This window comes from Chelonoidis abingdonii, chromosome 6, assembly GCF_003597395.2.
Source record: "Chelonoidis abingdonii isolate Lonesome George chromosome 6, CheloAbing_2.0, whole genome shotgun sequence".
Lineage (NCBI taxonomy): Eukaryota > Metazoa > Chordata > Testudines > Testudinidae > Chelonoidis > Chelonoidis abingdonii.
The window spans coordinates 134,094,376-134,117,997 of record NC_133774.1 but is presented as its reverse complement, the minus strand read 5'-3'; the positions used below and the strand labels follow the sequence as shown (position 1 = coordinate 134,117,997).

General features: G+C 47.9%; 1 protein-coding gene across 3 annotated transcripts in view; it reads left to right on the top strand.

Annotated features, from left to right (window-relative positions):
- Positions 1-23,622, top strand: part of PSD3 (pleckstrin and Sec7 domain containing 3) — a 144,268-nt gene that overhangs the window by 89,888 nt on the left and 30,758 nt on the right. For 2 of the 3 annotated variants that reach the window (XM_032763533.2, XM_075067431.1), the window contains one exon: positions 20,348-20,391. In XM_032763533.2, the coding sequence (XP_032619424.1) occupies positions 20,348-20,391 (44 nt within the window). Of the gene's footprint in view, positions 1-4,568; positions 4,917-20,347; positions 20,392-23,622 lie in introns of those variants that run through there. The other variant, XM_075067432.1, reaches the window with a different exon arrangement.

Here is a 23,622-nt window from a genome sequence, read left to right as displayed (position 1 = left end):
TTTGAGCAAGTCTACACTCTAAAATGAAGTTAATTTAAGTTACATTGACATACAGCCACTGCAGTAAATAAATAGTTTTGGCATGTCCACACTAGCTCCTTCTGTCAGGGTACATGGCCTCACCAGGAGAACTTGCACCAATTTAACTGTCAGTGTGGGGCCTTGTTGGGTGCTGACAGCCAGAGCCCCGCCATGGCTCCAGGTATCAGCTGCTTTAAGTCGACCTAACTGTTGTGTAGCCCAGGCCTTTGATTGTGCTCCACAAAGCCCATATCGAATTTCTCTTCCCATATCACAATGTAGGTCTTCCGCATTCATATCACCGTCTAATATTTTGAACTAAAATAAATTCCGTTAACTGAATCTCTCCAAACTGTCCAGCCAAATATTCGCTAATTTCTTCCTGCTGCTGTTTATTGTTTATACAGCAGTAGCACCTGGCAGCACCAATCAGGAATCAGGGCCCAGTTGTGCAAGGTGCTGGTCAGATGTGCAGGGAGATGATATTCCCTCCCCCTAGTAGCTCACAATCTAGGTCAGGAGTGGTGTGCCAAGTTCACTGTAATTTAAGGTTTCACTTGCCAGTAATACATTTTAATGTTTGTAGAAGGTCTCTATTTCTATATTATATAAATAAACTATTGTTATATATAAAGTAAATAAGATTTTTTAAATATTTAAGAAGCTTCATTTAAAATAAAATTAAAATGCAGATCTTATCAATGTAGTGTGATCCTCCCTGCGATCCTTGTCTGGGGTTCCAGCCACCAGCCCTGCTCAGCCCGCTGCTGGTCTGGCGTTCCATTCACTCAGCCAGCAGCGGGCTGAGTGGGGCCAGATGGGGGCTGAGTGGCTCAGTCCGCTGCCAGTCTGAGGTGCCGGGAACACTCAGCTGGGTGCCGGTATGGGGTTCCAGCTGCCGGCCCCTTGCCAGTTGGGGTCCCAGCTGCTGGCCCCACTCAGCCTCCTGCCGGTCTGCGTGAGCAGAACCCCAGGCTGGTAGCGGGCTGAGAGGGACCGGCAGCCAGGATCTCAGGTGGCAGGAGCTGGCGGACGGAGCCCCAGACCAGCAGCGGGCTGAGCCGCTCAGGCTGCTGCCAGTCGGGGGTCCTGGCCACCGGCCCCGCTCAGCCCGCTGCTGGTCTGGGTGAATGGAACCCCAGGCTGGCAGCGGGCTGAGTGGTGCCAGCTACCAGTCAGAGGTCCTGGTCACCGGCCCCGCTCAGCCTGCTGCCAGCTGAGTGAATGAAACCCCAGACCGGCAGCGGGCTGAGCGGGGCTGGTGGCTGGAACCCCAGACAAGGAGCCTAGGCCCTGCTCAGCCCGCTGCCAGTCTGAGCTGAGCGGGGCCGGTGGCCAGGACCCCAGATCGGCAGCGGGCTGAGCCGCTCAGTCCACTGCCGCATGCCATCAAAAGTCAGCTCACGTGCCACCTTTGCACGTGTGCCGTAGATTGCCGACCCCTGATCTAGGTGATGATAAAAGCAAGAGGAGAAAGTAACAGTAAAGGGAGCAGATCATTGTACAATAAGCCAAGAGCTCAGTTTGCCCTCTGCCTAGGCTTTGCAGCAAGCTGGAGCTCTGTAGGCATCATGGCAGAGGCAACACCCCCTGCCCCCCCAAAAAAAATTGAGTATCCAGCTAGAGACAGCAAGGGCCTGATTTTCAGACGTGCTGATTTATAGCTTCCAGAAATAGGATCAGAGCCTTTGTGTAGCTCCACTGACCCCAGGGGAGTGCTGCTGAATTTATACCAGGATCTGGCCCATTGACTTTTATTTCCTTGAAGTATCTTTTTATTGACCCAAGTTCCATTTTTCTGACTTGCTTGGAGCAGTTCTAGGGCAAATTCAGTATGGTTTCTTGCTGCATCACACACATGGATCTTCCATGATAGAGACTTTTCTGCAATCAATCCACGATGGAGTCAGATGACAATAAATAACCTGAAATGCTATTTTGATCCCTAAATTACTAGGCTGTTGCTAGTGGTGGTGGTGTGGGGGGAAGGCCGTTGTCCACATGGCCTGATACAATGGATATGCCTGTGGAGAGTCTAAGGAAAGCTACATGCTCTTCCTGGTGTGAGCCAGGGGATGCAGAATACAATGGATGTGACTTACTCACTTCTCAGGGACACAACAGCAAATAGAAGAGATGCCTTTCAGAAAGGAAAGTGTGTTTATGACCAACCCTTAACTCTTCATGAAAAACGCAGGTGCTAACAAATAAAAAAGGTTTAGAGGTGTCTCCAGTAGTGGTGATTTCCACCTCTTCCAGCCAGTGCACGTGGGAGTTAGCAGACATGGCTGCTGAGTGGGTCAGGGTCCGGGAGATTCTGAGAATTAGCAGAATGGATCTGCGACAGATGTAGCAGAAGCCTTCTGCTCCTGTCACGCTGCTGCCACGCTGACGATACATGTTCTGTCTCTGGGAACCCAAGTGTCTGGCGGTGAGGCATGCTGATTGTGGTTCAGGTGTATGTAAACAAGTGTGGGATGGGGGGGACTGCATCCAGTCCCAGTTCATTTGTTTCCTGTAACAAATGTGTCTCTGCACTAACCTAAAGCGGCTAGCAGCACTTCCTGAAAGTCCTTAGGCCAGCTGGAACTGCAGTGCTCTGGCTACCCCACAGGCTTGCCCCCTAGCTGAGGGAGGGACTCATAGAATCATAGAACATCAGTGTTGGAAGGGACCTCAGGAGGTCATCTAGTCCAACCCCCTGCTCAAAGCAGGACCAATCCCCAACTAAATCATCCCAGCCAGGACTTCGTCAAGCCAGGCCTTAAAAACCTCTTAAGGAAGAAGATTCCACCACCTCCCTAGATAACCCATTCCAGTGCTTCAACACCCTCCTAGTGAAAAAGTTTTTCCTAATATCCAACCTAGATCTCCCCCACTGCAACTTGAGACCATTGCTCCTTGTTCTGTCATCTTCTACCACTGAGAACAGCTGAGCTCTATCTTCTGTTGAACCTTCTTCGAGTAGTTAAAGGCTGCTGTCAAATCCCCCCTCACTCTTCTCTTTTGCAGACTAAATAACCCCAGTTCCCTCAGCCTCTTCTCATAAGTCATTGCCCCAGCCCCCTGTTCATTTTCGTTGCCCTCTCTTCATTGCCTGCAGAGGAGGGAGACTGTGGCACACAGCCAGCTAACTCAGCTCTCTACCACCTGAGGATTTTCCCTGTCACTGAGGGAATGTGACTGGTGAGGTTGTCTGGCCTGTGTTGTGCAGGGGGTCAGACTACAGGATTTAATAGTCCTGCTGGCCCTTGGATGTTCTGGAGCTCCAGCTGCCTGGTGAGAGCCACTTGTCAGACGTCATGTATATCACAGCAGTGCAAAGGCCATTGCGGAGGGCAGCAACGTGAATGGCACACGGTGGAAAGTTTTCATGTTCAGCTAAGGGACAGCTGAGCACTGCATCCCAGACAGTGCTTCACCTGTGATTCACCTCCATTTGTATGGATACCACCTCTCCTGGGTTCGGGGCTATGTTCCCATCATCCGCTCATCTTCCCCACTTGTACTGGCTGGCTACCTGCTCCATCCTGTGTTAGCAGCTGCCACTACCTCTGAGCCTTGCATAGGAGAGAGCTCTCGCCTCTGAGCTAGTTTCTATGGTTACGTGCAATCTGCTATGTTCTGGGTCTCCAGGAGCCAGAAATGACGGCGCTTTTGCAGCGTTTAGGTAACCAGTTCCTCTCCCTTACTGGGAGCGTCCACCTTCTCTGAAACTGTGCATGCTGATTGGATGACATTTGCTCCTGCACAAGGAACCATATATCACTTAAGCCCTCAAAGTGGAGTTTGAGTGGGCTTAGGTGGTGCCTAGGGCTTGCGTGGGGCTGCAAATTGCCCTCGGTTTGTTAACCTGTGTGGATGTGCTGGCAGGACAGGGTACAGGATATGGGCTGCATTCCTGTTTTGAAATGCTTTTTGGAGCATCTATTTCCTTTGCTTGTATTTTCACTGCAGAGGGGAGCTTCTATTCCCAATTCCGCAACTGATTGACTGGGTGACCTTGGACTATCACTTGCCCTCCCCTGCACCTCAATTACCCCATCTTAAAATAGGCACTGCAGTGTCCCCTTCATGCCTCTTTTGAGGGCACTTGGAGGTATCTGGATAACAATGCAGACAGGGGTGCTAAGCATTGTTACTATTCATTAAGGGCAGACAGTGATGGAGGTGTCTTTATTTTTCTAACCCACTTTCCAGAGCCCCGGGATTGGTTTTGTAGTGTCCTGGAATCCATCCGCATTTTTCACTTGCAAGGGCCAGTGCCTGACAGGTTACTGAAGGCTTTTATTCATGGTGTCTTTATTTTACTGGAGACCTTTGTGAAGGAGGCATGACATCACAGGAATAAAAGGGCTGCTCTCTGAATTGAGAATGAATTGCTTTGCTTGGCCTGTTGCCATTTGTTCCAGTATCTGAGATATGTGTCTTTGTGTTTGTGTTTTGTGCGTCCAGGGAGGGGGAGCGTATGCTGAAGAAGGGAGGGGAGCAGGGGTGGAGTTTGTCTCTTTTTTTTCAGGGCCAGTGACGTGAGCAATGCCTGGAACAATCAGACTGGCTCAAAACAGTGTAGTTGAAGATGCTGGAGCAAACAGCCTGGTGCATTTTAAGCAAACACTGATAGCTCCAGCCTAGGTTCCACAGACAATCCTTACAGATTTGTCTCCAGCTTTACTACACTGCACTGGTCTAGGGTGGGACACCGTTTCTCCTCTCCCCCACCCTCACTCTTGGAAATGATTGGAGTTAATAGTGTGCAGAGCACCAGCAAGGTCCGAGTGAGAGCCACAGGTTCTGTGAAATACTCCCGAGACGACTCTCTTTGGCGACAGTCCCACCGGTCAAAGTCTATGAAAATCTCCAACTCCTCTGAGTTTTCTGCTAAAGAAAGCAAGGTAAAAAATAAATGCACAATATTTCTGTCTGCTGTGAATAAGGATGACATGATAAAAAATCTTGTACTGATGGTCTGATGAGAAATGAAGGCATTTCATATGGCTCTGGGTAATCTCTAGTGATCCCTGAATTGCTGTGAAGCCAGGAAAGATCCGTCAGTTTGAGAAGAGACTGAAGGCAAAGAGGATTGGTGTTGTATAGATCGGATTTTAGAGGGATGCCTTGTCTCGAAGCTTGATGCAACAGTAAACACTGAAAACTTTCTAGCTGGAATGCTAATTGGAGCTGTGCTACTAGGCAAGCTGCCTCTATTTGCAAATTCTCTCTCTTGGAATTTTTTTATTTTTGGAAAATTATGTATACAGATTTCTTTAAAATCCTTTTTCCTTCCCTCTTTAAATGGCTCTGCTTTTGTCTATGAGGGAGTTAGATAAAAATATCATCTCACTTGTACTGCATGATTAAATATTACCATAAAATGTTTATTGTGAAGGCTCCGCTGTACGCTGGTAGGGATGTATTTATGGTTGTTTTTTAACATGGATATAACCAACTGCTCCAGGAACTGGGTTTAGTGTGCTTTGAAGCAGCAGAGCAGTGTAGGCAAACACACACACATTGTATGCAGTGTTGACGCCTGCCTCATTCCACCACTCTCTGTGTACCCGTTCCCAGACATGCTGATCACCTCCAGTGGGAGTAGGGTACTCAGCATCAGCCCAACACCTCACAGCATCTGGACGTACGTGAGCAAGATGCTTTAAATGGCGAACAAATTTCCCTGTACCTTCCTTTCCACCCGTACACAGATTATAACACAGATTAGAATGCTAGTAGCTTCTCACTAGGGAGTGTTAAAACAAGATAAGACCAGAGTGGTTTTGAAGAACATCTAAAGGCGTCTAGCCATGATTTGTGTGTGTGCGTGTGCTCATGTATCATGTTTATACCCACACACACACACATTTCATTTATGCTGGAGACCTATTGTGTCTGTCTGTTCCAAATCCCACATATATCAGTGCAGAAGTTACATTCCTGCAGACTCTTCTGAAGGAATAGCGCAATGAAAACATCCCTTCTCTCCACAGATATTCTTTGCTTTGCCCGGGTTATGCACTCGTATGTGCAATGTTCAGTGAAGACCTAGCACTCTTAGTCTTGGAGCAGTGCAAACTTTTTCAAAGGTTTTACTTCACAGTTTCAGTAAAACTGCTTTTGAGAAGGACTTTTATTCAATATAACTAACACAACATGGACATGGTTGTTTCGGTGAAATAACATGATAGGGCTTCCTGGAGATTGCTGATGCAGTGTCACTGAATCATAGAAATGAAGGGATTTCACAATGTCAGCTAGTCCAGTCCGCACAGTGAGGCAGGATTAAGTACGTCTGCTGTTTCTCTCACTCTCCTGTCTTCCACTCTGACAAGCTACCGAGTAAGGGATAGATCTTCAAGCACTTCATGCCCCTGATTTCACAAACATTCTGTATGTAATTAACTTTAGGGGTGTGAATGATTCCACTGAATTGACGGGGACAATTCATTTTCATAAAGCTGCTCCATGCACATGCGTGGGGAGGTCTTGTGGTATGCTGAGTGGGTCACTGGACTGGGAATCAGGAGACCTGCCTTCCATTCCTGTCTCTACCACTGACCTGCGCTGTGACCTTGACCGCCCCTTTGTGCCTCAGTTTCCCCTCCCTTCCCTTTGTCTCTCCTGTTTGTTTAGATCGTAGGCTGTTAGGGCAGGGCCCATCTCTTACTATGTATCTGAGCAGCTCCTAGCACAGTGGGCCTTTGATTTCAGTTACTGCTTGTAGGTATTACTGTAATATAAATAATCATCATAATGTGTGGAATTCCTGTTGAAGCTAATGGAATTCTGCCTCCGCAGTGCTTGCATCTGATTGCTGAAATGGAAAACATACTGTTTGGTTTTCTCTAGACTATTCAGCTCCACTTCCCAGTTTGTTGATGCATTTTTATTTTTACCATATTATTTTTTGCTCAAAATTCATCTGTATTTCTCTATTCTTATTATTATTTATCTGGCATCCAAAAGCGTGCTGGGTGCTTTACAGACATGTAGGAAGACCTGTGTTGGCCCACAAAAGCTTACAGTCAAAACAGGAGAGACGGAGCCAAACAGAACGGAGCAGAAGGACGCATGCACTATAAAGATTTTTCTTTTATCTTTTCCTATTATTCTCTTTTTTAGCTGGTGACTGTTTGCCTTTTTAGAGGATGCTCACTGGATTGGGAGCCACTGTTCTGTTCCCAGCTCTGCTACTGACCTGCTATGTAACCTTGGGCAAATCATGTCACCTCTCTCTGTTTGTTTCCCCTCCCACTCTTAGTCTGGCCAGTCATTTGTTAGCTCTCTGGGGTAAGAACAGTCTCACTCTATGGACTTGATTCACATTTACATGAAAGCCCCTTCAAGGCCTTTCCGTGCTGCCAGCACAGTGTAAATGTAATTGTTCAAGGGGAAATGAAAATCAGGTCATGTGTGTTTGTACGGTGCCTAGCACAATGGGATCCAAGTCTTGGTTGTATATAAATTCTCTTTTTGTCTTCAGCCTGAGCCTATAGCCTGTTTCCTCTGTGTCACCTGTGGCTATTTGCCTAAGTTCCCTTCTCCACCTACACCTGCTTGCATCCCTGGTACATCACACATTCCCCCCAAGGGCTGCCAGTGGGGTGAAAGGTGTTTCTAGTCCATTGGCTGGGGGAGCGGGGTCTGGTCTGTTAGTCCCTCCTTGTCTCTCCAGCAACAAACTCCCTCTCTGGTACCTTGCGCTTGCACACCCCTTTCAGGACCTTCAAGGAGTTAGCAAAGGGGACTAGCATGAGCCTTATTGTACAGCTGGAAGAAATGAGTGGAGAGAGCTCATGTGACCTGCCCCGTGGCACAGGGGGAACAGACCCCAGCTGTCCTGAGTCGCATTAATCTACTGCCAAACAACAACTGAGAGGCACACATCCCTTGGGCTTAGCCAGGTCCATATTTCTGTAGCTAATGCTAACTGCATCTGCAGCTTTCAAAGCTGCTGGCCAGCAGGTTGGTATGTGTAGATGGCGCAGCAGGTTAACGTATCTTGGTCACCTCTGTAGACTTGGGTTCAGATGTGGGTCACATGAAATGCACTTGATGCCCTCAGGACCTACTGCGTGATCTAGCCTGGCTGACAGCTTTTTCTCCAGGCAGACATATCTAGATATATTGCAATCCAGTATCGAGCTGCAAAAAGCTTAAGCCTGTTCCACAAAGGCACATGAGTGGTAAAATGCCCCAACTAGATTTTTGAAATATGCTCTGCCAGTGCTACCATATTCTGGAGCACATCTCTAATCTGTCCTCACTGGGCTTTGTGCAGCTAGCCAAACAGTTTTGTCCACAGTCATGCAATAGGCTCCCTCTAACCATAATGTTGATGAAAAGCTCAGGCAATGCAGGACAGATCTTTCTAGCTAGGCTGATGTGTTGAGATTACAGAGTACAGGTAGCCTGTGCAGTGTTTCACTCTCGGGAGCTTGGCTAACCTTCCGTCTCCATCTTCTGCTGCTGGTGTGGATGGCAGTTTTTTATTCTAAGGACAATGTATTTTAAAATAGGAGGCTCCCTCAAAAATATTCTGCCTCAGTTGGTGATACTCTCAAAATTCCGCTCCCCCAAAATCCTTATCAAGCCCCTACTCTTTCCCTCCACCCACACCAAAACCATCCATACTTCCCGTAGACATCCCCCTTTCAGATCCATCATTCCTTCCACCTCTCACCCAGTCTCCTCCAGCTGGTGTGGGATGGGTATCGGAGAATGGATTTCCCCAGGCTAGTGGGGTGGGGAGCAGGTCTTCTCTTGTTGGGTGAGTGGACAGTGCCGTAGGTTGGCTTGTAACACAACCTGGGAGGGCATAATTGGCAGGGCGATAGGCAGGCTGCAGTAGCCAAAGGACTTCCACACCATCCGTCAGCTGTGGTGTGGCCCCTCTCTTTCTTGAACATTGCTGGAAGATCTGATGACGACTGTGAGGGCTAACTGGTGCGTCTCTCAGTGCACCTGGAAGCTGGGGAAGAGGCAGGGGAACACGCAAGGGGGGAGTTCCCTTTGCTGTAGCTGCTGAGATCATGGAAGCAGTGAGTGTGTGGAGGCAGACTGATGAATGTTACCCAGCAGAGCCAGTCTTAGCACTCTATCTGTTCTTTTTAGTCCTGGCAATCAGTTCCTATTGGCCATCCTGCACAAGGGACAGCATCATCTACTTACTTCTTAAGGAAAGTCAGGGATCTCCTTCGAGTGCTTGTTCACGTCTATTCCACATTAGGTGTGCGCGCATTGTGTGCACATGCATTGGAAACTTTTTCCCTTAGCAGCTCCCAGCGGGGCCCCTGCCAGAATGGCACCACTGTGCTGTGTATATATACCCCTGCTGGCCCACCCCCTCCAATTCCTGGCGTTGGAACAACCTCTTGCTCTGGTAGGAGAAGCAACCCCTTAGCCTTAGAAGTACATAGCTGTTATCAGTTAGTTATCGGTTCATTAACATTTCATTGTTGTTGGACGCCAATAGATTAGGTGCTTGGAGTATTCCAGCACCCGCCCTGGGCCGCAGGGCATGCCTCAGACCCAAGGATTTAAGGCTTGCGCCATGTGCCGCAAGCCTGTGCCAGTTAGTGACCCCCACGACTCCTGTCTACGTTGTCTGGGGGAAGCTCACCAAACAGAGAAGTGTAAGATCTGCAAGGCCTTTAAGCTGAGAACAAAGAAAAAGACTTTCTCTTAAAGCAGTTGCTGATGGAGGCCACGCTGCAGCCTTCAGGCCCGGAACCCCCGACACCATCCCCAGCTTCCTCAGTGCAGAGCGCCCTGGAGTCGTTAAGAGACCAAGCACCACAAGCCGTCGGCCTCAGGACACCATAGTAGGCCCCGGCATCTCTCATCTTCCCCAGTGCGGCCCAAGCAAAACCAAAGGAGGGGCACGGATGGTCCCTGCAAAGAAGACTGGTGCCATATCAGGCCCCGGGTATCGAGAAGAGCGGGATGGACACTGCACCGACTTTGGCACCACAGGTCACCAAGTCCAGGCAGAAGTGAACTCAGTGCGGGCAAAGGGCTCGAGGGCATAATAGATCAGCCCTCCGTGCCTGACACCTTTGAGGCTGCAAAAGACCTCATTGGATTGTCAACAGTGAGCCCCCTCCCAGCCAGGGAGAAGCCTCTGGCACACGGACCCAAAGTGCCATCGAAGGGAAAGCCGGCAAGGGTACACCCTATGAAGTCACCGTCCCCACATCCAGGGCCGGCTTTAGGAATTGCGGGGCCCAATTCAAACAGTTTTGACGGGGCCCCGGCAGGGATGTCTAAAAAAAAAAAAAAAAAAAAAAGACTGCTTGTAAAAAAACCACATGGGGCTTGTACTCACCGGGCAGTACTCTGAGTCTTTGGCGGCATTTCAGCGGCGGGTCCTTCACTCACTCAAAGTCTTCGGTAGCACTGAAGGACCCGCTGCCGAAGTGCTGCTGAAGACCCAGAGCAAGCGAAAGATCTGCCGCCGAAGTGCCTCTGAAGACCCAAAGTGCTGCCAGGTGAGTAAAAATTAAAAAGATGCCTCTAGCCAGGGAAGGAATTCTCACTGGATGCGGGGCCCTCTTAGACTCAGGGCCCAATTCAGGGGAATTGGTGGAATAGGCCTAAAGCCGACCCTGCCCGCACTGCTCCCGTTGTTGGTCCCGGTCAAGCTCAGAGTCGGCAGACTCCCAGTTACACTTGACTTTGAGGGAAGTCTCGGTACCAGAGGCAAGTCAACGCGTGGGGTTAGTGCAGGACACACGGCGCTCCCCGGTGCCCCCCCAGGACCAGCAGGAGACGAGCCAAGAGTCGCTGAGGGCTCCCAGAAGGTCCCGGTCTTGGGATCATCGGTACCGGTACTGGTCCAGAGAGCAGCGGTACCAGTCCCGCTCCCGATCAGCAAGAAGCCGATCATCAGCTTCCTGCCAACTCGGGATGATACAGCTACCCGCAATGGGCTCTGGACAGCAGGGATCAACAAACTGGGTGGCAACCACAATGGGGACTGCCAGGGCCCTTCTGGACCCCTTGGGCCTACCACCAGCATCAAGGTGCTCCCTGCAGGGCCAGCTATTCGGTACAGTGATCCCGGTCCCTGCACCAACGCTCTTCCGTAAGGGAAGCTATGGTGGCTAAGCCACCTGCAGCCTTGCCGAGCGAGATACCAGAGAGCCCAGCACCGCACCTGGTGCCACCCCATGGCCACCGGCCCCAGCCCAAGCCAGAACCCCTTCCCTTGAGGGAGGGGGACCAGGGTGACCAGCCGGAGAAAGCTGAGCAACTGTTAACTTCCTCATCATCCCTGAATGAAGCGGTAGCAGGCTCAGCAGTAACAGGACCTCCACCAATAGACCATAAAGCCCACCAAGAGCTGCTGCATAAGGTGGCCCATAACTTGGGGTTGCAAGCCAAGGAGACGATGGAGCAGGAAGACCCCATGGTGGACATTCTGAGCCCAGAAAGTCCATCCAGAATAGTGCTCTTGCTCATTAAGACTATTCAGTCTAATTACACAACTATATGGCAGACCCCAGCACCCAGCGCACCAACAGCCAAGGGTGTGGAGCACAAGTACTTTGCCCCATCGAAAGAATACAACTTCTTGTTATGTCACCCAAGCCCATGTTCTCTGGTAGTCTTGGCAGTAAACGAGAGCGAGTGCCATGGGTGACAGGCCCCGGCCCCCATGACCAAGGAGGCAAGACACCTAGACCTGTTTGGCAGGAAGGTGTATTCGTCAGGGGGCCTTCAGTTGAGGATTGCTAACCAGCAGGCGATCCTCAACAGGCATAACTTCAACTCCTGGGCAGCAGTGGGGAAGTTTAGGGACAACCTCCCACAGGCCTCCCAGCAGGATTTCACGGTCTTGGTGGAGGAAGGCAATGTCATAGCAAAAACGTCCCTCCAAGCGTCCTTGGACTCACCGGACACGGCAGCCAGGACAATCACATTGGGCGTGGTCATGCAGAGCTCAGCGTGGCTTCAGGAGTCAGGTCTCCCGCCGAAGGTCCAGAATTTGCTCCAGGACCTTCTCTTCAAAGGGTCCAGACTCTTCTCGGACCAGACGAACACAAAGCTGCATAGACTCAAGGACTCTAGAGCCACACTCAAGTCACTGGGTATGCATACCCCAGCGGCTCAGAGGAGGCCATTTAAGCCACAGCCTCCTCCCCAGCACCAGTACCAGCCTTATCCTGCACAGGACCCTAGATGTCCGCCGAGTGTTGGCATTCTACTTGGAGCACACCAAGCCCTTTCGTAAATCTACACAACTGTTCATGGCCGTAGCTGAGCGGATGCGAGGCCTTCTGGTGTCGGCGCAGCGAATCTCGACATGGATTATGGACTGCATTCGGGCGTGTTACGACCTCGCTTGGTGTCCCTGCTCCAGCGGTCACGGCCCACTCGACCAGAGTGCAGGCAGCTTCCGCGGCCTTCCTGGCACAGGAGATCTGCAGGGCAGCCACCTGGTCATCAGTGGACACCTTTACAACCCACTACACCAGGGGTCGGCAACCTTTCAGAAGTGCTGTGCCGAGTCTTCATTTATTCACTCTAATTTAAGGTGTCGTGTGCTGATAATACATTTTAATGTTTTTAGAAGATTTCTTTCTATAAGTCTATATTATATAACTAAACTATTGTATGTAAAGAAAACAAGGTTTTCGAAATGTTTAAGAAGCATCATTTAAAATGAAATTAAAATGCTGATCTTATGCTGCCAGCCTGGGGTTCTGTTCACCTAGGCCTGCAGCGGGCTGAGCAGGGCCTGCGGCCGAGACCCCAGACCTTGGGAAGCAGGGGGGCGTTTCAGGATCAGGGCAGAGGCTGGGGGAGGGTTTCAGGAAAAGCTGGGGTAGGCGGCGGGTTCAGGATCAGGCAGAGGGGCTGGGGTCTTGTGGTGCAGGCAGAAGGCTGATGGGGGTTCAGGGCCCAGAGAATGGGGCTTGGGATCAGGCAAAAAGCTGGTGTGTGTTGGTGGGGGTTCAGGAAAGAGAGCAGGAGGGTGGTGAGGTGAGGCGAGGCTGGTGTGATTTGTGTTGGGGTGGGGGTTCAGGGAGAGGGCTGGGGGTCTGGGTGCAGGCAGAAGGCTGGTGGGGGATCAGACAGAGAAAAGCTGGGGTGCTCGCCCATGGGGCTGCTTCCGGCCATGGGGGTGCTTCCCGCCCCCTGCCTAGCCAGCTCATTGGCAGGGGCTGGAGGATATGCCCTGTTCCATCCCTTCCAAGTCTCTCCCTTCCCCTCCTTTCGCTGGTCTCCCTTACGGAGGCTGTGTTGCGGCTGCCGCTTTCCCCTCCCCCTCGCTAGGGCCAATCAGCTATTGGCGCAGTGAGAGAGAGGGGGTTGGGGCAGAAGCACCACTCTGGGGGAAGAAGGGAGAGGGGGCAAAGCTTGTCTGCTGCAGAACCAAATTACCTCCTGCCCTCAGGGAGAGCAGTGGGCGAGGGGGAGTGGGGCTGGGAGCCAGGGACCACCAGGCAGCTGCGTGTGCCACTCAAAATCGGCGCATGCCGTTAGGTTCTGACCCTGCACTACAGCAGTTTGCCACTCAGATTGCAGTCGGCCTCCTCAGTCAATTGTCCGTACTCCTACCCTCCTCAAAGGTAAAGCTTAAATTCACCTAAGTAGAAATGACGTTAACAAGCACTCGAAGAAGAAAGAACGGTTACTTACCTTTTTATAATGTTGTTCTTTCAGAATCTCTTTGTTCACATCCATCACCAACCCACCCTCTCTATCCCTCTGTTGGAGTCACCGCAAGAAGGGAACTGGAGGGGTCGGGCCAGCAGGGTATATTACACGGTGCAATGGCGCCACTCTGGTGGGCCCTACCAGGAGCCGCTAAGAGAAAAAGTTTTCAACGCTTGTGCACGCACACCTAGTGGAATGGACATGAACAAGCACTGGAAGAACAATTACAGAAAGGTAAAGTAACTGTTCTTTCTCCTTAGCAGGCCTCATGGCTACTTTTTAAAGAAGGGGATCATGCAAGCATCTCCCTGCAGCTCATCAGCTGTTAGCCTAACCGAAGAAGGGCTGAGGGGAGATGTGATTGCTCTTTATAAATATTATAGGGATTAATATTAGGAGGGAGAGGAAGTATTTAAGCTTAGTACCAATGTAGACACAAGAACAAATGGTATAAACTGGACACTAGGAAGTTTAGACTGGAAATTAAACGAAGGTTTCTACACATTAGAGATAAAGTTCTGAACAGCCTTCCAAGGAAGTAGTGGGGCAAAAGACATATCTGGCTTTAAGACTAACTTGATAATTTGTAGAAGAGATTGTATGGGATAGGCCTAATTTGGCAATTGATCTTGATTATCGCAGGTAAGTATGCCCAGTGGTCTGTGATGGTGTTAGATGGGAGGATCTGAGTTACTGCAGAGAATTCTTTCCTGATGCTGGTTGGTGAATCTTGCCCACATGCTCAGGTTAGTCGATCGCCATATCTGGGCTTGAAAGAATTTTCCTCCGGGCAGATTGCAGAGGCCCTGGAGGTTGTTCGCTTCCTCTGCAGCGTGGGGCACGGGTCACTTGCTGGAGGATTCTCTGCAGCTTGAGGTCTTCAAACCACAATTTGAAGACTTCAATAACTCAGACATAGGTTAGGGGTTGTTATAGAAGTAGACGGGTAGGATTCTGTGGCCTGCTTTGTGCAGGAGGTCAAACTAGATGATCATATTGGTCCCTTCTGACCTTAAAGTCTATGAGTCTATACTGAACCCTGCTGATCTGGCTTTCATCTGCACTGGAAGGTTTTGCATCACCTGACTTTCCTATTAGCTAAATGTTTACCTCTCAGCAATAACTAACTGGGATAGTTAGTTGCAGCTTCATCTCTGCATTCACACTCGGTTGTGTGTTACGTGACTGTCTCGTAGGCTCATCCAAGATTTGCCGATGTTGTAGACTTTGTTTGGAGTACATGGCTTTGGTGACTCAGTGACTCTTACACACGAGCACTTGGGGGAAGGAGAGTTAATCATCCAATGAGTGGTAACTTATATTTTAATACATTCAGGAGTTTCGTGGCAGTTGTCATAATAATGTAACTTAGCTCATTAAAATACAGTATATACATACTTTATATACAGGGAGGAGTTGTCAGAGTCTCTCAGTGCTCTGCTTCTGACTTCAATAGGAGCAAAATGAGGCCAATGCCGAGAGCCTTTGAAAATATACAGACTCGTTTAGTTCCGTTCCTCCAGGGGGGCTTCAGCTTTAAAGTGAGATGGAGTAAAACACCCTTTCCTAGGTCTTCAAAGATTCATCCATCCACTCACCAGGGGGAAGTTTTCACTGGCAGTCATGGAAAGGGGAAGAGGAGGGGAACTAAGCTACCAATTTCTGCAGAATTTAGGCTTCCAATTAAAAAAAAGAAAAGTTTCATGCCAAAATAGGAACTAAATATAAATGGATAGTGCTACGTTCCTGAATTTGCAGACAGTCAGCCTCAGTATGTTGGCAGCTGCGTAGAGCTTTGTCAAATAATGGTCGTGACATTATTAGGGGGTTAGTGGTTTCAGCAGGGTTCACAGCTGTTATCCGAATGTGCAGGCCATCATGAAACTATCAACTTCATGGATGTTAACCTCAGACCTCAGCTGCTGCTCGGGAAAACACTGAGCAGCAGCAGAGACAGGGACACAGGAAACAGAGGCTCTGGGATGGGCAGAGTAATGTTTGGTTGGCATAGGGGAGTAGCCATACGATGGCAGTGCAGGCCCTCAGGCTGTCTGTGTTGATCTGCCACTGGCTTTCAAGTACAGTGAATACCTCAGATACTGAGGTAGCATTGAAGCTTTTTAAGGATGACCCCTGTGACTAACAGAGATTGAAGGAATCTGTCTAGCTACCTCGATGTAGTATATGAGCACTTCACATTCGTTAATCCCTGTGAGGAAGGCAAGGGATATGCCCATTGGGCAAAGCACAGTGTACACCTGCTCGGGGTCACGCAGTGTGTTTGTAGCCCAGCTGAGAATAGAAGTCTGCTCTCCTGTGTCCTAGCCCAAAGACCTGTCCCCTGGAGTGGCCTTCCCTCTCTGAATGAACATTGACTCTTCCTGCGTTTTTGCGGTAGTACACTAGGGGTTTGTGTGATTTGTTTTTACCAGGCCCCGCATTAGATCTGGTGAACGTTGTTGCGTGGGGAGCGTGAGCATCACCAGACCTCTGCTGTGCACTGGGGTGACTTGGGAGAAGGAGAGGCCATCAGTGCACTGCTCTGCAGATGTAGGGAGCAGTCAGAAATTATCTACTGCCCCGTTAAGCAGCACTGCAGCTCTCCCTGCCTTCTATTTTATTATTTGAATTGAAGTAGCTCTTAGAGACGCAACACAAGATTGGGGCACCATTGTGCTAGTCCCTGTACAAACCCCGAATGAGAGACCGTCATAGAATTGCCATCTAAATGGGAAAGACAAACTGTATAGTGCCTACCACTGGTTCAAGCCTTTGGAGTAACACGCACAGAGTAGGGTTGCCAGTTTTGGTTGGATGTATTCCTGGAGGTTTCATCACATGACATAATCTTTAATTAAAGATGACCCTTTAATTCCTGGAGACTCCAAGATAATCCTGGAGAATTGGCAACCCTAGCACACAGAGGTGAAGCTTGTTGCCCAAGGTCCAGAATAGGTCAGTAGCGGAGCTAGGAATAGAACTCAGGTCTGCTGACTCCCAGCCTAGCCCTGACCCCTACCCACTGGGAAACACTGCCTCTCTTCCCCACTGCATGCCTTCCAGCCTGGCTGCAGAAGTTACCCACTGCTAGATCTGTATGCATCCCAGTCTTTCACTATCTGTCTTCACAGCACGGCTGTGAGGCAGGCAGTGCTGTTATCCCTGTTTTACGCACGGGGAACTGAGGCACAGAAAGACATGTAACTTGTCCAGGCTCTTACAGGATGCTTGAACCTGGATCTCCCACAGCCCAAGCGAGGGCTCTCATTACAAGACAATCTATCCTCTCTCTGGAATACCCACTGTAGCAATGAAAGGAGAAAGGGGCTAGGGATGTGTTCCTGTGCATTGTGTAAATTATAAAGTAATAATATCAATCTATCTTGTATAGAGAATATATTGTTTTTCTGGGGGGCTCTCAATTCCTCCCCATATGCCCACCATATGACTGGGTGGATGATGCCCACTACTCTGTCAAAGTAGAAATGTCAGGCCTTGTTCCGTAATAAAGCACATAATTAATGTCCGTTAGTGGAAAAGCTGAGACGAGAACCCATTGTCTCCTGCTGGTCCCAACCCCAAGTACCTTCCTGTAGGCAAAATTAAGGGGGTAGTTTCTGCTGCCTTCCCCAACTGGAGCTCTGGTTTTGTGCCCACTGTGTAGGAAGTCCCGTTGGGCTGGAGTGTACTCGGTGCAGATGGATCCTTGGAGATTTTTAGCAGTAAACCTGTAATCAGTAATACTGAGTGTGTGCAAATAACCATTTTTACTCCTTGACCAGATCTGGCTGGACTTTAAAAATGACAACAAAAGGCACCTCCTCGACTCCAGGACCATCCTTCTGCCAAATTTCCAATACCTGCTACAAAGTCTGGAGGTGCTAGAGCTCTTCAAAGAAACTACTGGCTAAAAAGTTAACATTGGCAAAACTATTTGTTTTCCCCAACCTCATTCTTGGAAAAACCTGAACGGTTTTAACTCAAACTCCTCCCTCTTCACACCCTGTCCCCTGCAAGCTTGAGCCAGAGGACAAACATGGAAATACCACTCTGAACAATTGAAGGTTAGCAAAGTTATAACAAACAGAAAACAGGGGCTCATTTATAACTGCACCATTGAAGTTAATCTGGTTCTCTTTCTCCTTCTCCCACTTATGTGTAGTTAAACCCACTTGTGATGTCTTGTCTTGGAATTAGGTCAATATTCCCCTTTCCCTGACCTCTGTCTAATTGTTTGTCCTTGGTTCATGAGCTCCTTGGCCAGGGAAAGCTGTTAACAATGCAGTGGGAACATGCAGATCAATAGAAATAGAAAATGCAAACAATTCAGGGCAGGGTCTGCATTATCCTACATGTATGTCCAGCGCCCACCGCAATGGGGCCCTGCGTGTCACTTGGGGGCCATGTGCTCTGGTGCAGCACAGATAATGCTAGTACGTGTGATGCTTCATTGCAACACTCGCCGTTCCTGTTTTAATCTAAAGAATGTAATTTTATGATCTTGCTTAAGGGATAAAATAAAGATACAGTGGCCCTGTGCCACTCTGGCCTGGCTCTGCTCCCGCAGTATAGTAGTATGCCAGAGCATGTCACTGGCAAGTCTGGGTTTGCAGAATGGCCATGAAGGCTTGCTCTAGTCACTTCACATTAGAGAAGCCATGAAGCTAAATTGTGCCCCACAAACAGGTACCTCTCAGGGGTACTGACTATAGCTCAGATACACCTCTGTATCTGGCCCAGTATGTGATATTTGTCAAGCTCTGGGTACAAGGAATTATTTTGCACAGTGGCTGGAAGGTGCTAGTAACCGCTCTACAGTTGTGTCTGGCATTGGAGAAGATTTAGATCGGAGATCTTTGTTTGACCTGGTTGCAGGTGGTGGAATTAAAGGCCAGAGTTTTCCCAACTTTTGTATGAATAAGAGTGAAGCATTAAGGCCCTGATCTTGCATTGGGAACCATGTCGGGCTTCATGGGACTTCTGAGGCTTGCCCGGGAGGCTCTTGTTGCTGGGTCAGGGCTGCCCAGTTGTGAGTTGTGTGATGGGTGGATAAGACTGGATTAGACTTTATAGGCCTAGGGATAGCTCATCTACTTTTTTTTCCCCCCGTAAAAAGCAGATTTGATGAGATAGAAATATTTTGGGAATTTGTGTCAATTTTGCAAAATTGTTTTCATCACAGGAAAATTAATCCAGAATCATTGAAATGTTCAATTTCAACACTGCCAAAAGGAAACTTGGATTTTTCAGTTTGAAATGATGTTTTGTTTTGAAACATCTTTTAATCTTATTTTAAACATTTAGAAAAGCTAAAAGTTCAAAATGAAATTTCATCTTGGGTTGAATAAAATGTTATGTTTGACTGGAATTTATTTATATATTTATTTATTTAATTTTTCATTTCACTTAAAAAAAATAAATTGGATTGACCAAATTTTGTTTTGGTAGTTTTGGCTTTGCCAGTGAACCAAAAAATCCACTATTCACACATCTCTAATTGTGAGTTTTGTTTTGGGGCAGAGTTAAGGATGTCTGGGGTGCTGGTCAGTAGGAATTTGTTGTTTATTGGTGTGCATACTTGAATTGGTTTCAGGGGTACCATGGTTACATACGTTTAGCTGATGATTTCTATATTTGCCCAAAGGTGGTGTGCTGTATTTTGGTAACCATGTGTATAATGGTCTGTCTTGTTTCAAGTTCTGCTTCTAGATGCTAACAGAGTTGTGAGGTGGGTGTTTAGGAGTAAGCTGATAGCTGGAGTAAATCTACTTGTGTGTATAAAGTACCCCCCAAGTGTGGGACATATGCTGCACTAGAACCTGGGGCATTTCACAAACAAAAGTACAGGCCTTGGCCACTTAAATTAAAGGAGTTACTCCATTAGCTGTTAGCAGTAGTAGGCTCTTATCCATTATATAGGTCAGCCACGTGCTGGAGACAAGGTGGTATGAACTGTTCCGCTCAGAGGAAACTCATTCCAGCTATCTGATATCCAGAGGAGTTCAAATTCCCCTACAGGCCACACTTTGTAAAGACCTGTCACAACAGGCCATTAACACCAAAAGAATTGGGACTTAGTACTACAGCAATGTACAAGATATTTGCAGTTTATTTAATGCAAGTTAATTGCACATAGAAACCGAGTATTTTTATGGGAGCTTTTGTGTATGCATATCTGATGGAAGTATAAAAGTGTGTTTCAGGTTGAGTGATTTTGATGTGTTTCACAGGTAAGCTATTCTGGTACAGATCTCTATAAAAGCCAAGGGTGAAATTGACTTAATTAAAGTCAATGGCAAAAATCCCAGTGATTTCTATAGAGCCAGGGTTTGACCCCAGATGCAGTCCTGTGGTCTTACAATGTCTTGCATTTCAGTAGCTTGTGTGATATTTCAAAACCAAAATTTTGTACAAAAATGTATCTGATGTTTCTGCCTCTGGAGAATTACTGAAATCTCAGACCCTATATTCTAATATTTTTGTCTGATCTTGACCAGTATTCTTGCTCCTGCTCAAGTCTAAGAGTTGCCATGCATGGCTAATGCTTTTTCTTGTTCAGAGGTAATTCACTTGCTAGTGGTAGTTACACATTTTCCATTGGCATCTTGAAATATATAAGACAGAGTCCAAACAGTAATTCCCTCTTGTTTCTTTCTCTTTCTAGGCTCTCTACAATTCGATCAAGAATGAGAAGCTTGACTGGGCAATGTAAGTATACTGTGCAGAATTCATGAGCTTTAAATCAGTCCCTGGTATGGTAATCCATTTCCTACATACGTTGCACTGGGATTAGACTCTGAAACCTATAGTCTTGGTTCCATGAGCCTCAAACACTGGATTCGCTCTTCCATTAGCAAAATTCCATGTTCTACTCCCCTTCTCCTCCAGTAAGGAAAGTTGTTAATTATGCAAATCAGCTGAGTCTGCAAGGAAGAAAAACCTTTAATTCAGTAGGAAACTTCAGCTTCAAAAGGCAGAAATATAAATCCTCTGTTTGTTCTCTGACTACATAAATAAAACAGATGCTGAGTTTCTTCCTTTATGTTCCAGTGCATTGTGTTGGAATCACTGAATACAAATGCAAGTCTTGGATTGAGTTTCCTGTTCTTGGCTTGTTTTCTAGTATTGTCTTTGGATTAACTATGGAGAATTCGACAACACACTAATATTAAAGAGACTTAATTCAGAAGAGGCCGATCTACCCCCGCACCCCCATCTGCTTTTTGACAAGCTAATACTTCATCAGCACTCAGTGCTAAACACAAGAGAAAACTTCTGCTTCTAACCATATTAATCGGCATTTCTTCTTATTCATTTTCTTTGTGGCATGAATACGCCAACAGGAAAGGGATGCAGCAGCCCTAGATTGATGTTCATGCTGAGCAGTGGATTTTGGTGTTAAGGAAAAGGGTTACACCCCAGAGTAGCTGTGTGTCTTTGAGATGTTTGCCTGCATGGCTCCACACCCTTGGTGATATATGCACCCTCAGTACGCAAGCTTAGCTTGTACAATCCATTGGGGCTGCTTGCATTCTGTCTACGCCCTTGTGTCCCCACCTGAGGGATCCTAAAAGGGAGCAGCCCCAGCCACCACTTAGCTCCCTCTACTTAACAAAGAATCTGTTTTATTACTTCGAATATTAGGGAAGGTGGACAGGTAATAAGAATCCATGCAGGCAATCATCTGGAAGTATGCAGCTATTATGGTGTGCAACCGGTCTTCTTTCTGTGAGCATTACCTGCATAGAGCCCCACTCTTGGTAATTAACAGAGAGCTGCAAGACTCAAAGGGGGTGAATCTGAGGAGTCTCTCCTGAGTAAACATTGCAGGACTGCTCTCTCAAACTGAGGCTGTGATCTAGAATAATGCAGCATGAATATATGTATGGAGCTCCATGTCGTATCTTATATACCCCAGCAACAGACGTTCTGTGGCGAGCCCTTGCAGCTGCCTTAGGCCTGGTGGAATGTGCCAGAATTTCATCTCATTCTTGGCAAGAGCGTGCACAGAGACTAGTCCACGTGGACAGCCTAGTTGGGAATTGATTGACTCCTAACATTATTCCCATGCTTTTCCATCAAGGTGATTTATGGGGTGGTGTAGTCCTATTCAGATAGTAGCATAACGCCCTCTTAATGGTTAGCCATCACAGCCCAGTCTGCCCTGATAGTGAGTAGGGTTTTGGGGGAAATACAGGCAGGTTCGCAGGGGTGGAAATCGGAGACCCCCCCCTTAGACAGGAATTTGGGATATGGGTGAAAGGCCACCTTATCCTCATGGAATGCTGCATGTAGCTGGTCAGCCATTAGTGCCTGGGTCTCAGCGGCAATCCAAGCTCATGAGCAAGCTGCCTCAAACCCCAGAGGATGCAGGGCACATTCTGACAACAGCTCCAATGGCGATCCTGTGAATTTAGAGGGGACTGCGAGCAGTGGCTGTGAAGGGCTGAGCCTGAAGCCACCTTCTTCATTGTGCAGTTGCTGTTCACAATAGCAGTGCTTGGACTCTGGACAGTGCAGGGACTACTTATCCTGAAAAGAGAAGGACCATGACTCCTCCCCGCCCCTGTAGATTGGTCTGCAAAGGACAGTGGACACATGAGAACAGTCGACTCCATCATAGTGGATGCAGAAGCACTTTATTACCAGCGATGAAGCTGCTGTAGTGCTTGGCCAGCGGTGAGAAAAATGCTGGAGGGTCCCATTGTAGATGCACCCAGGATATAGAAGTGTGAAGAAGTGCTGTTAATCTGGTCAGAGTCTCTTTGATAGCCAAAGATTCTGTTTGTTCCTGTAGGCTAAACAAGGGTTTCAGAGCTTTGACAGCAATTGTTACATAGTGGATTAAAGAGCTGGGGCAGAGCAGGGTAAGGTGACAATAAATGATATACACGATCCTCATCTCATTCTTCATCACTTGTTACTGGCTAGACCTGTCGTCATTCTAAAAGACTTGCTGTCCGTGCTGCTGTTTACAGTGCAGCCACAGGACTGGATCCAGAGCCCACAGAAGTTCATGAAAGGCTCCCATAAATTTCATTATCGAACCTGTAGACAGGAAAAGGATCACTGTATTCAACACATCCACTCCCTGGTGTGTTCAAAGTCACAGACACTTCAGTTAGGAGCAAAAGCTTTTTGTTATTCTTCTATCAGCAGGGCAGAGTAAGTGCGGCTCTGGGAGGGTGAGCTGCAGTCCATTCCTTCTCACGTACCATCAAAGATAAGGGCTAACTTAGTTCCCATTGCAAAGCCTTTGGCTATTAAAATGAACCACGTTTTGTGATTTGTAATGTGTGCAGCTCTGATCTGGAAGTGGCGGAGAGCCAGTAAATTTCCTTCTTACAGTCGCTGTTCAGAGAAGAACACGGTCAGGATAGATTCCTTATTTTCGCTGCTCCCCAATTCCTCCTGCATGAAATATCGTTTAGTAGGATTGAATGATGAGGGAAATGGAGATCCCAGGAAATATGATTGTTGTTCTTTCTCTTTTCCCCTTTTCCTTCCACTCTTCCATAATCTGTGCTTGTTTACATACACGTGCAGATCTCCTCTAGCTTTGTTAAATGTCCAGTCTGTGGTTTAAAGAGTGAGGGATGTGGAGGAGAGTCAAACTACATAGAGATTGACAGTATTTTTGCCCCGTGCTCCCTGGAAAGTGGAGCTATAATTGTACTGGGGCTATATGAAGCCTTGTTTTTTAGGGTGGGGGAAGTGACAGAAACGTGGCAAAGACAATGACTGAAATCCTGAGATCACTGACGTCAGTAGCAAATCTCCCATTGTCTTGAGTGGAGCTGGAATTTCACACTATTAATCCCTGAGGTAACTCCAGTGATGTCAGTAAAGTTACACCCTGGATGAATTTAGCTCAACAACTTTCCATCCTTCTACGGACTTAAACTCCCCTCAGGGTGTCCAGTATCCCCAGGAGGTTCT